Source organism: Acomys russatus, chromosome 7 (genome assembly GCF_903995435.1).
Source record: "Acomys russatus chromosome 7, mAcoRus1.1, whole genome shotgun sequence".
NCBI lineage: Eukaryota > Metazoa > Chordata > Mammalia > Rodentia > Muridae > Acomys > Acomys russatus.
This window is the reverse complement of record NC_067143.1, coordinates 5,596,802-5,608,407: the sequence shown is the minus strand read 5'-3', so window position 1 is coordinate 5,608,407 and position 11,606 is coordinate 5,596,802. Positions and strand designations below refer to the sequence as shown.

The window sequence follows — 11,606 nt, the reverse complement described above, 5'->3', positions numbered from 1 at the left end:
CAGTGGTTATGCCTAGCCATACTCATTGAACAGGTGACAGAAAGATTCAGAGAGGTACAGTTGGACCCATCACGTTGCTGGTAAAGGCAGGCCTAGCCTCACAGCCTGTATGGTGAGCTCTTAGGCCTTGACCACGTGCTCAGTGGACAGTGATATGGACTGGGTAAGAGAGTCTGACCCACTAACCGTGTCTTCTGACTCCCTTCCTCTTCCACAGTTTGCCTGCCCCTCTCCACCTTGTACTTTCTTTTTGTCATCTTCCTGTTGTCGGTCATCTTCCACTGCCACCAGCGCCTGGCTCTGGTGCCTGCTCCCTGGGCCTCTTCAGCCCTTGTGGTATTATCTCCGAGACACCTGTCCCAGGGGGGCATGTTCACCATCAATTCCATTGGCCGCCTGGGGAACCAGATGGGCGAGTACGCCACGCTCCTCGCCCTGGCCAGGATGAACGGAAAGGCCGCCTTCATCCCCGCGGCCATGCACAGCACTCTGGCCCCCATCTTCAGGATCAGCCTCCCGGTGCTGCACAGCGACACTGCCGCAAGGATCCCGTGGCAGAACTACCACCTCAACGACTGGATGGAGGAGCGTTACCGCCACATCTCAGGACGCTATGTGCGTCTCACGGGGTACCCGTGCTCCTGGACCTTCTACCACCACCTGCGCCCAGAGATCCAGCAGGAGTTCACCCTGCACGACCACGTGCGTGAGGAGGCCCAGGCCTTCCTGCGTGGGCTGCGGGTGAACGGGAGCCAGCCGAGTACCTTTGTGGGCGTCCATGTGCGCCGGGGGGACTATGTACATGTCATGCCCAAGGTGTGGAAGGGCGTGGTGGCTGACCGGGGCTACCTGGAAAAGGCCCTGGACAGGTTCCGGGCACGCTATTCGTCTCCAGTCTTTGTAGTCACCAGTGATGACATGGCCTGGTGCCGGGAGAGCATCAGTGTCTCTCGAGGGGACGTGGTGTTCGCGGGCAATGGCATCGAGGGCTCGCCAGCCAAGGACTTCGCACTCCTCACCCAGTGCAACCACACCATCATCACCGTGGGGACCTTTGGGATCTGGGCTGCCTACCTCACAGGCGGGGATACTGTTTACCTGGCTAACTTCACTCAGCCCAACTCCCCCTTCCACGCGATTTTCAAGCCAGAGGCAGCCTACTTGCCCGAGTGGGTAGGCATTGCTGCTGACCTGGGACAGGCCCAAGGGAGGAATCTCTAGCCATGCCTCAGCCTCGGCACCCAGGAGGCGGTGTGGGTGCTTGCTGTAGTGCACATGCTCAGGATCCCAGCTGAGTGGCCTCACTGCCTTCCAGTGTATCCTGGAAACATGAGCACAGTCTGGGCTTAACCTCAGCAGCAACATGCACATGTGACTTGAGTTCACTATACCCGGAGTGTTAGCTGCCTCATGTGCTGCATCTGCCATGGAGGGCAGTGTCTGCATTAGGGTTCTTATGGCTATGATAAAACAACTCGGGGAGGAAAGTGCTTATCCCACCTCACACTTCCACATCCCAGTGCAGCACTGAGAGAGGTCAGGGCCCGAGCCTGGAGACAGGGGCTGTGGAGGAGGGCTGCTTATCAGCTTGCTCCCCATTCCTTGCTCAGCCTGCTGCTTTACACCACCCAGGACCACCTGCCCAGGGGAGACCCACTCAGGGTGAGCCAGGCTTTCCAACATCAGTCAGTCCAGAAAATGCAGAGGCCAATCTGGCTGGGGCATTTTTTCAATTGAAACTCATTCCTCAGAAAGACTGACGATGGCTATGGCAGTGTCTCCTGCCCTCTCAGTGAAGCCCTGTTGATCAGCCTGGCCTTGGTCTACTTCTGTTGTTGCTGTCACTGATGTCTCTGAGTGGCACCAATATCTGCCTCGTGCTGGGACACCAGGTGTCAGGCAGAACAGTAGCGTGGCCCCAGACTCCTGCAACGCCAGCTCCCCACTGGACTCTATCCTCTCAGCCCAAACTTATAACTTGTTTCCAGTTCTACACCCAGCCTGATTCCTCAGGACAGTCAGGCCAGAGCATGTGCAGCTGGAGCCCGGGAGCTCGGCATTGATGTCTCTGGGTTCAGTGCATGTGAAAACAAGGAGATACCAGAATGTTTATCTGTTTTATTTTCCTTTGTTGGTATTTTAAAAGTGTTTTTATTGTCACTTACATTCACTTAAAATTGCCACCTCGTGCATTACTTATTTCACATTTCTGTAATTACTATTTTAAGTGTTTAAGTGTCCTGCCTGCATGTGTGTCTGCATACCTTGTTCATGTCTGGTGTCCACAGAGGCCAAAAGAGGGCATCAGATCCTCTGAAGTACAGATAGTTGTGAGCTGCCATATGGGTGCTGGGAATTGAACCCATGTGCTCTGGAAGAGCAGCCAGTGCTCTTCACCTCTGAGACATCTCTCAGTCCCCTTAGTTCACATCTTGTTTGTGAGAAAGGTGTATCAAGATGCCCTGGCAGACCCTGACTTGCCCCTCCGATCTCAGGCTCTGTGTAGTGGGTAGAACATGTTCCGATCTGACCCCTCAAGGCCTTACACACTCAAATCCCCTTCTCCTGCACCCCCTAAGGTTGACCTTTTCCTTTACAGTCACAGCGATGTGTCTGTCCAGACCCTCTGCCTTGCCTTTCTGAAGTAGCTGTTGGGAAGTAGGGCTCCCCTGGCAAGGAGTGTGTGCTGAGCCTGCATGAACTGCTCCAGGGTTTGTCAACACTGTCACCAATGCCAAAGCTGATGGCCATCTCTAGGGAAAATGGTAGCTTGGTTCATCCAGAGAGACCCGGGAATTGGCATTTTTTACCACCTGGCCTCAGGAGTGAGCTCTGTGCCTTTCCTCCAGCCACACTTGTCTGTCAGAGCATTCTGATGAGAAGTTTGTGGGATGAGCTCGTGGGATATGGTACCAGACCTGCTGCAGGCTAGACAGCCCAGAAGACAGACAGCGCTGGGCCCAGGGCCTCGCAGTGGCGCAGTAGCACCTGACTCCTGCAGAAGGCCCTGCTCTCGGTTCCAGAGGGCTGGGATGAAAGGTAGGCCAGCTGCTTCCTGTGGCTGTGATGGAGGGCCTGCATCCCAGCTGCTTGTGCCACCTTGACCTGTGTCTGACTGGATTCCTTCCTTTTCTCCCACCTGTTTTGTTGGTTTTTGTTTTCAGAGTAGACCAGGCTGGCCTTTAACATCCACCTGCCTCAGCCTCTTGGGTGAGAGTCTTACTCAGAGGTTTAGAGTGATCTTGAACTCAAGGTAATCCTCCTGCCTCAGCCTTCTGAATGCCAAGATTGCAGTCAAGAACCAACACACCTAGTGCCTGCATTTCCTACTGTAAAGACTCCAGCCATGATCGGTCAGAAGGTTACACCCACCCCAGCACACGCACTCCTGTGAGCTCACTTTAAATTGCATCTACACATTTGTGTGGAGTGGAGACCCCAGTCAGTGTATAATATTGGCTCCATGGGGTCCCTGTGGCCAGTCTTCCCCTAATCAGTGCTTACCCTGCTGTCCTCAGACCTGCCTGCCCTCTCTGTCTCCTTGTTCCCAGAGTCTCGCTGCAGGAGAGCTCCTGGGGAACTTAAGCTTTGAGCCCTTTGCCCCCAAACCCCTCCAGTTTTCTCTGTTTCCACAGACTATGGCTTCCTGTTGGGTTGAGTTGATGGGGTCCAATTTCAAGCTGGAGAGAGTGAACTTGGAGCGTGTATCTTGCCCAGGGACAGTGTAGCTGTTCTTAGCCACAGCCATGCTTGTTTTCTCACAAGCTAGCTAGCTGTCCTGGGAAATCACCTCCTGTCCCTCATAGGCTGTCTCAAACAAAAAAGAAAAAGAGAGGAAGGAGCCAGTGATGGGGGAAAGGGAGGAGAAAGTTAATTCCCTGGCTGATACTGCCTTGGCTTCCTCGCCAGGACAGTGAGTGGAAGGACAGTCCCAGCACACTTGCCTGGAGAGCAAAGGCTCTGAGCCATCTCAGCCCCTGGCGAGGGTCCTGCCCACTGCTCCCTGCTCTGCTCTCTCACAGCAGGCATGGCGGAGGAGGCTCTCAGGAGGCAAGCACACGGCAATGGGAGCCATGCGATGAAGGGCGCCCTGCCCAGCTCCGTGTTTGCTTGGCCTTGCTTGAACAAAGATACAAACAGCTTTTACTTTACAAAAGCCAAAGCAGGGGCTGGTAATCTGCCAGTGACAATAAACGCTACATTTATCCGGCAAATATTTACCCAGCTCTTAAGTGAGTCGAAGACGCCCAGGTCCCTCAAGTGAGCCAACACTGCTGAAGCTAAAGGTGGCGCGCTCAGTGTCCCCGTTCACAGTGCCACTCCTTACAGGACCATGATGATAGCTTTACTTGGAAAGAGGGTCACTGCAGCTGTAACTGGGTCCTTGGCCCATTAGAACCAGTGACTACAGAGAACAACAAAGGCTACGTAAGAGCAGAGCAGAGACCAACTTCTAAAAGTAAGCGGTGCTGTGCAGCCCTGAGTGTCCCATCCCATCACAGGCACTAGGGAATAACATGGTTGAGTACACACCAAATGAGTGATAGGCACACCGAACAAGAACCTCTTATCCTGTGACTCACAGGCTGGGTAGTGTCGGCTGTTACTTAGCTCTCAGACCCCTTTCCTGTTGACTTTAGCCAAACCCTGCCTTTCAATCAGTGTATGACATCAAATTATATAAAGGCAATATTGGGGTGAGGCAGCAAGCAGGGTGTGGTCCTAGCTATACCAGGAAGCTGTCAGAATATGGCAGGTTCTTCCAAGAAGGACCCAAGAACTGCCTTATGTGGAAGTGACTTCAGCCTTTGTGCTCATGGAGGTCAGGATTGTGAGCTTTCTGGAGGAAACTGCTGCCCACCTGTCACTGGATCTTAGCTGAGCCTCATCCAGGTGGGTCAGCCCAAGTGTTGAGATCAAATGGAAGCAGGCTTATGGCTAAAGAGCTCTCTCCATCCCGTCACCCCAGACGGAAGAGCAGAGGCTGTGGGGTTTGACCTTGGTAGGCCACGTGTTCCTGAGTTGTACTGTGCAGGGCACGGGCTCTGCAGAACAGCTGTTGTGTCCGGCTGCACCCTTATTAACTATCTTACTTCTGGGAAAATGACCCTGGCAAAGAGCCACAAGTTTGATGAAATAGTAAAGCAAATTCACAGAGACACATCTTGGCTGGCAGGGCTGAGAACAGGTCAGGGAGGACACAGGGTTTTAGTTTGTTTTGTTTTTGTTTTTATTTTTTTGAGACAGAGTTTCTCTGTTACACAGAGCCCTGGCTGTCCTGGACTCCCTTTGTAAGCCAGGCTGGCCTCGAACTCACATAGATACATCTGCCTCTGCCTCCCGAGTGCTGGGCTTTAGTTTTTAACAAGACAAAAAAGTTATAGAGGGCCAGTTGGACTACAGTGTGAACACCACTCCTAGGGAACTGCACACTTAAAAAATGGTCCAGAAGCTGGGCGTGGTGGCGCACGCCTTTAATCCCAGCACTCAAGGAGGCAGAGGCAGGTGGATCTCAGAGTTTGAGGCCAGCCTGGTCTACAAAGCGAGTCCAGGACAGCCAAGGCCACACAGAGAACCCCTGTCTTGAAAAACAAAACAAAAAACAAAAAAGGTCCAGGAAACCAGACCTGGTGGAACATGGCCACACTCTCAGCCATTGGTCAACGGAGGCAGGAGAACTGCCAAGAGTTCAAGGACTAAAAAGTGATACCTGCTGGGCTGTGGTAGCTCACGCCTTTAATCCCAGCACTTGGGAGGCAGAGGCAAGCAGATCTCTGTGAGTTCAAGTCCAGCCTGGTGTACAAAATGAGTTCCAGGACAACCAAGGCTACACACAGAAAAACCCTGTCTGGAAAAAGAAAAAAGAAAGAAAGAAAAGAAAAAGTGAGACCCTTGGGCTGGTGAGGTGGCTCAGTGGGAAAAGGTATTTGACACTGAGCTTGATCACCTGAGCTTAATTCCGAGGAGCCTGTCTGATAACAGGGGAGACGTGAGTCTCTTTCCTCTGGCCTCCACTCATATACCATATGATGTCGTTCTGCCGTTCTGCCCTCCCCCCGCCCCCAAACACACAAAAAGAAGGGAGACTGCTTCGAGAACAGGAAAAATGGTTAAGGTCTGCAATAGCCAGAAAAATACAGCCTGGATTCAGAGTTTCAATCCCACCTCTGTTATTTATTGACTTTAGGCAAATAACAAATCTCTCAGCCTCAGCTTCCTTCCCTACCTAATGCCAGCTTGGCATTTGGGGCAAGTTCCTTGGTGGTTGGCGCTGCATAGTCACATGCTGCTCTCCAGTCACTATGAATTGTTTGTTTGTTTGTTTGTTTTTGAGGCAGGGTTTCTCTCTGTAGCCCTGGCTGTCCTGGACTTGCTTTGTAGACCAGACTGGCCTTGAACATATAGTGATCTGCCTGCCCCTACCTTCTGAGTGCCGGGATTAAAGGTGTGCACCACCAAGCCCATCCCTTCACTATTAATGTTATTAGTGTTATTTTATTATTTACTCAGGGTACAGCATAAGTATGAAACAGTTCAGGGGACAGACCAGGGACAGAATTGCTGGACTCTGGTGTCTCAGGAATTCTCCAGAGGCACCAGGAGCAGGGAGATGGGATATCTAGAGTGAAGGAGTCAGGTTTGCCTGCCTCCATAGGTTACTCATTGGCCTCTCCTGACCTGGTGCCTAGAGAAGGCGGAGGCAGCACATACCTTACATCACTGGGCTCTGGGATAAAGGAATCGGGACACCCATTTTCAAAAGAAAATTAAGACGAGGCTTACCGGTCTGTGCCACGTTGGGTGCTGCTAGGCTGCTGCTGGACAGTCATCAAGTTCTCAGGAACCAAAGTCTGGAAGGGAGGAGCCAGATTTGGGAACAGAGTTTTCAGCAGGAAGATGCCCAGATCAGCCTCATGGGCTCAAAGCTAGGCAGGTCTCACAGCTTTGAGAGCCCTGCAGAGACTCCTGGGGGGACACAGGAGCCATGGAGCTGCAGGACAGGGAGAGGACAGGAGGGGCATTGGGTCCAGGTGGGAGACGAGGCTAAGAGAGCAGTCTATGGGATCTGGGACAGGTCAAGTGATAAAAGATACACTGTTGGGGCCAGAGAGATGGCTCAGTGGTTAAGTGTTTTCTGGTCTTCCCAAAACCCTGTGTTTGGCTCACAGCAACAATGCAGGGTGTCGCAGAGCCGTCTATAAGTTCAGTTCCAGGACTTCTAATACCCTCCTCTGACTTCCGCAGGCATCTTCACATACATGTGTGCACGCCCACACATATATAAACAATTAAAACCTATAAACATGAGCCAGGTTTGGTGGCACACACCTGTAATCCCAGTACTTGGGGGAGACCGAGGGCGGCAGATCTCTGTAAGTTCGAGGTCAGCCTGGTCTACAAAGCAAGTCCAGGACAGAGGGGCTACACAGAGAAACCCTGTCTTAAACCAAGGACGTTTTAGGTGGTGTCCTGTGCCCTCACTGGTATTCTGCACCCTGGTTTTTGTCTCTCATACACTGAGGCAATGCCAGGGTGCTTACTGCACTGTCATCAGGCTCTTTTTGTTTGTTTGTTTGGTTGTTTGGTTGGTTTTCAAGAAACTGTTTCTCTGTGTAGCCCTGGCTGTCCTGGAACTCTCTCTGTAGACCAGGCTGGCCTCGAACCCAGAGCTCTGCCTCTTGAGTGATGGGATTAAAGATGTGCGCCACCACTGCCTGGCACGTCTTTGAGCTCCTTCTGTACAGCTCTTGTCTCACATTCCCAGATGCCCGGTTGGTGGTTTCAAGTGAGCCACACAGGGAGCATGCGCTGCAATCAGAGGCTGCCAATTGGCTCGCTGTCTGTGGAGGGCTGTTTCCTGGTGTTTACCAGCTCAGTCCTGCTTTGAAAACAGCTCTAAACCCTGGGGCCGTTTTTTTGTTTTCATAACACAAACAAAGCATTCTGGTAGACGGAGGCAGGATGCTCACACTGCACAGTGAAGTGTTCCAAACCCCTATGGCTCGGCAGTTGGGTGTTTTGTTTGTTTCCTTCCTTTTTGGAGTCAAAGTCTCCCCTTGTAGCCCAGGCAGGCTTCCATCTCACAGGGACCCTGCCTCAGGCTCATCGTTAGGACTGCAGACATAAACTGCTATCTTGGCTGTCCCTGTGGCTTTTGACCAGTGGCGGTACCAGAAACACACAAACTGAGCCTTCTGACTGCTGAGCCCAGGATCAGTTTTGCACACTTGCTAAGCACCTGTTTCTTTTCTCCACTGCGTGAAGGGATTAGAGAAAATGGCCTTTTGTAGTTCGACTGCCCTACATTCTGGACTTGGCGCATGTCAATGATGTCTGCTCAGCAAAACTTGATCCTTCTGTTGTCCCAAACCAAGGAGTCAGAGACGAAAGGTGCCTCTGGTGGGGACTTCTTACATTTGAGTTTTGTTTGTTTGCTATATGCTGGATTGAACCCAAGGCCTCTGGCACGCTGGGCTGAGTCGTGCCCAAGCTGCTCACTAGCGGGTCCTAGGCAGGTATTCTGCCACTAAGCCATGCCTGGTGCTCTTCCTCTTGCACCCCCCCCCTTTTTTTTTTGGTTTTTCGAGACAAGGTTTCTCTGTGTAGTCTTGGCCATCCTGGACTCACTTTGTAGACCAAGCTGTCCTCGAACTCACAGCGATCCGCCTGCCTTGGCATCCCAAGTGCTGGGATTAAAGGTGTGTGCCACCACACCTGGTCTTCTTGCTTCTTATGTTATTATTATTGTGTGTTTGTTTCTGTCTTAGCATCTATGAACACATGTGCACCCGTTCCTGTTTGTGTGTGCACAGGCACATAGGGAGGCCAGAGCGGTCACCATTCAGTGTCTTCTTCAGCTGCTGTCTGTGCTGCGTAGGGCTTTTGTCAACTCGGCACAATTTCAGAGTAATTTGGAAAGATGGAATCTGCATTGAGAAAGTGCCCCACCAGATTGGCCTGTGGGCAAATCTGTAGTGCTTTTTCTTAATTGAGATTGATTTAAGAGGGATCCTTGGGGACGGTGACAGTTCTTAGCAGTTGGTCCTGGATGGTATAAAAAAACAGGCTGGCAAGCCACAGAGAGACAGACAGCAAGTAGCACTCCTCCATGGCCTCCCTGGAGGCCTCCCTGGAGCATTGAGTAGTTAGGTGAAATACACTCTTCCCTCCCCAAGTTGCTTTTGGCCATGGTGTTTTTTCACAGTAATAGAAACTGTACCTAAGACAATGGTATTTTTGTTTTTGTTTTTTTAAGATTGATTTATTTATCTATTTTGTATACAGTTCTCTGCCTGCATGTATGCCTGCATGCCAGAAGAGGGCATCAGATAACGTTATAGACGGTTGTGAGGCACCATGTGGTTGCTGGGAATTGAACTCAGGACCTCTGGAAGATCAGTCCTTGCTCTTAACCTCTGAGCTACCTCTCCAGCCCTGTTTTCATTTTCTATTTGTTTGTTGGTTATGAGATGGGATCTCTCACTGGGATCTGGGATTATCTAGTTAGGCTAAGATGGCTAACCAGTGAGCCCCCAAAATCTTTGCTGTTTCTGCCTCCACACATAAGACTACAGGTGCATACTGCCAAACCTAGCTCATAGGTGGCTTCTGAGGACTGTGTGATGATGTGCTGAGGACAGTGTGTGAACTGTGTGAGGACTGTGTGAGGATGTGCTGAGGACTGTGTGAGGACTGTGTGTGGACAATGTGAGGACTGTGTGAGGACTGTGTGTGGACAATGTGAGGACTGTGTGAGGACTGTGTGTGGACAGTGTGTGGACTGTGTGTGGACTGTGTGAGGACTGTGTGTGGACTGTGTGAGGACTGTGTGAGGACTGTGTACGAACTGTGTGAGGACTGTGTATGAACTGTGTGAGGACTGTGTGAGGACTGTGTGTGGACTGTGTGAGGACTGTGTGAGGACTGTGTGTGGACTGTGTGAGGACTGTGTGTGGACTGTGTGAGGACTGTGTGAGGACTGTGTGTGGACTGTGTGTGGGACTGTGTGTGGACTGTGTGTGGACAGTGTGTGGACTGTGTGAGGGACTGTGTGTGGACTGTGTGAGGACTGTGTGTGGACTGTGTGTGGACTGTGTGTGGACTGTGTGTGGACTGTGTGTGGACTGTGTGTGGACTGTGTGAGGACTGTGTGTGGACTGTGTGTGGACTGTGTGTGGACTGTATGTGGACTGTGTGTGGACTGTGTGTGGACTGTGTGAGGACTGTGTGTGGACTGTGTGAGGACTGTGTGAGGACTGTGTGAGGACTGTGTATGAACTGTGTGAGGACTGTGTGAGGACTGTGTGTGGACTGTGTGAGGACTGTGTGAGGACTGTGTGAGGACTGTGTGTGGACTGTGTGTGGACTGTGTGTGGACTGTGTGTGGACTGTGTGTGGACTGTGTGTGGACTGTGTGTGGACTGTGTGTGGACTGTGTGTGGACTGTGTGTGGACTGTGTGTGGACTGTGTGTGGACTGTGTGTGGACTGTGTGAGGACTGTGTGTGGACTGTGTGTGGACTGTGTGAGGACTGTGTGTGGACTGTGTGAGGACTGTGTGTGGACTGTGTGTGGACTGTGTGTGGACTGTGTGAGGACTGTGTGTGGACTGTGTGAGGACTGTGTGTGGACTGTGTGAGGACTGTGTGAGGACTGTGTGAGGACTGTGTGTGGACTGTGTGAGGACTGTGTGAGGACTGTGTGAGGACTGTGTGAGGACTGTGTGAGGACTGTGTGTGGACTGTGTGAGGACTGTGTGAGGACTGTGTGAGGACTGTGTGTGGACTGTGTGAGGACTGTGTGAGGACTGTGTGTGGACTGTGTGTGGACTGTGTGTGGACTGTGTGTGGACTGTGTGTGGACTGTGTGAGGACTGTGTGAGGACTTAACTTAGGTCTCCATGTTTATGTAGTAAACTCTTTGCCAACTAAACTATCTCCCCAGCCCATACATTAAAAAAAGAAATATTTATTTTTTTTATCATTTTAACTATGTATATTTGATGTGGGTGTGTACACCCAAATGCAGATACACAGAAAGGCCTGAGGGGTTGGGTCCCCTGAAGTTGGAATTACAGATAGTCTTGAGGTACCTGAAGCAGGTGCTGGGAATGGAACCCTGGCCCTTTGCACAAGAAATATGTGTTCTTAGCTACTGAGCCAATGCTGCAGCTCCTATTTTTATTATTTCAATATATATATATTTGTGTTATGTGCACATGAGTGCAGGTGCCTGTGAAGGCCAGAAGAGGGCACCAGATCCCCTGTATCTGGAGTTACAGCCGGTTGTGATCAGCCCAATGTAAATGCTGGGAACTGAATTGTCATTATTCTTTATCCCATGAGCCTTCTTTTCAGCCCCTCTCAGCATATTTTAAAATTAATTTTTTAGGTTTTCATGCAAAACAATTTCATACATAGATGTCACTGCATTTGTTCCTGAGAAGTTTTTTTTTTTTTTGCTTTGATTTTGGTCAATCAATTAATTAATCAGCCAATTAATTAATTTTGTTTTTCAAGATAGGGCTTCTCTGGCTGTCCTGGAACTTGCTCTGTACCACTAGCATGGCTTCAAACCTAGAGATCCATCTGTCTCGTCTTCCCAGTT

General features: G+C 51.0%; 1 protein-coding gene across 1 annotated transcript; it reads left to right on the top strand.

The window, feature by feature from the left end:
• The first annotated feature begins 227 nt into the window (after positions 1 to 227).
• LOC127191440 (galactoside 2-alpha-L-fucosyltransferase Sec1) lies at positions 228 to 1,478 on the top strand. Its single transcript, XM_051148535.1, has one exon. It carries the CDS (start codon positions 370 to 372, stop codon positions 1,219 to 1,221), a length of 852 nt encoding a protein of 283 aa, XP_051004492.1. The 5' UTR covers positions 228 to 369; the 3' UTR covers positions 1,222 to 1,478.
• Positions 1,479 to 11,606: the final 10,128 nt, after the last annotated feature.

Bases quoted from the DNA above. Each gene is read 5' to 3' on its own strand.
- LOC127191440 (XM_051148535.1), top strand. From the start codon at position 370: ATGTTCACCATCAATTCCATTGGCCGCCTGGGGAACCAGATGGGCGAG.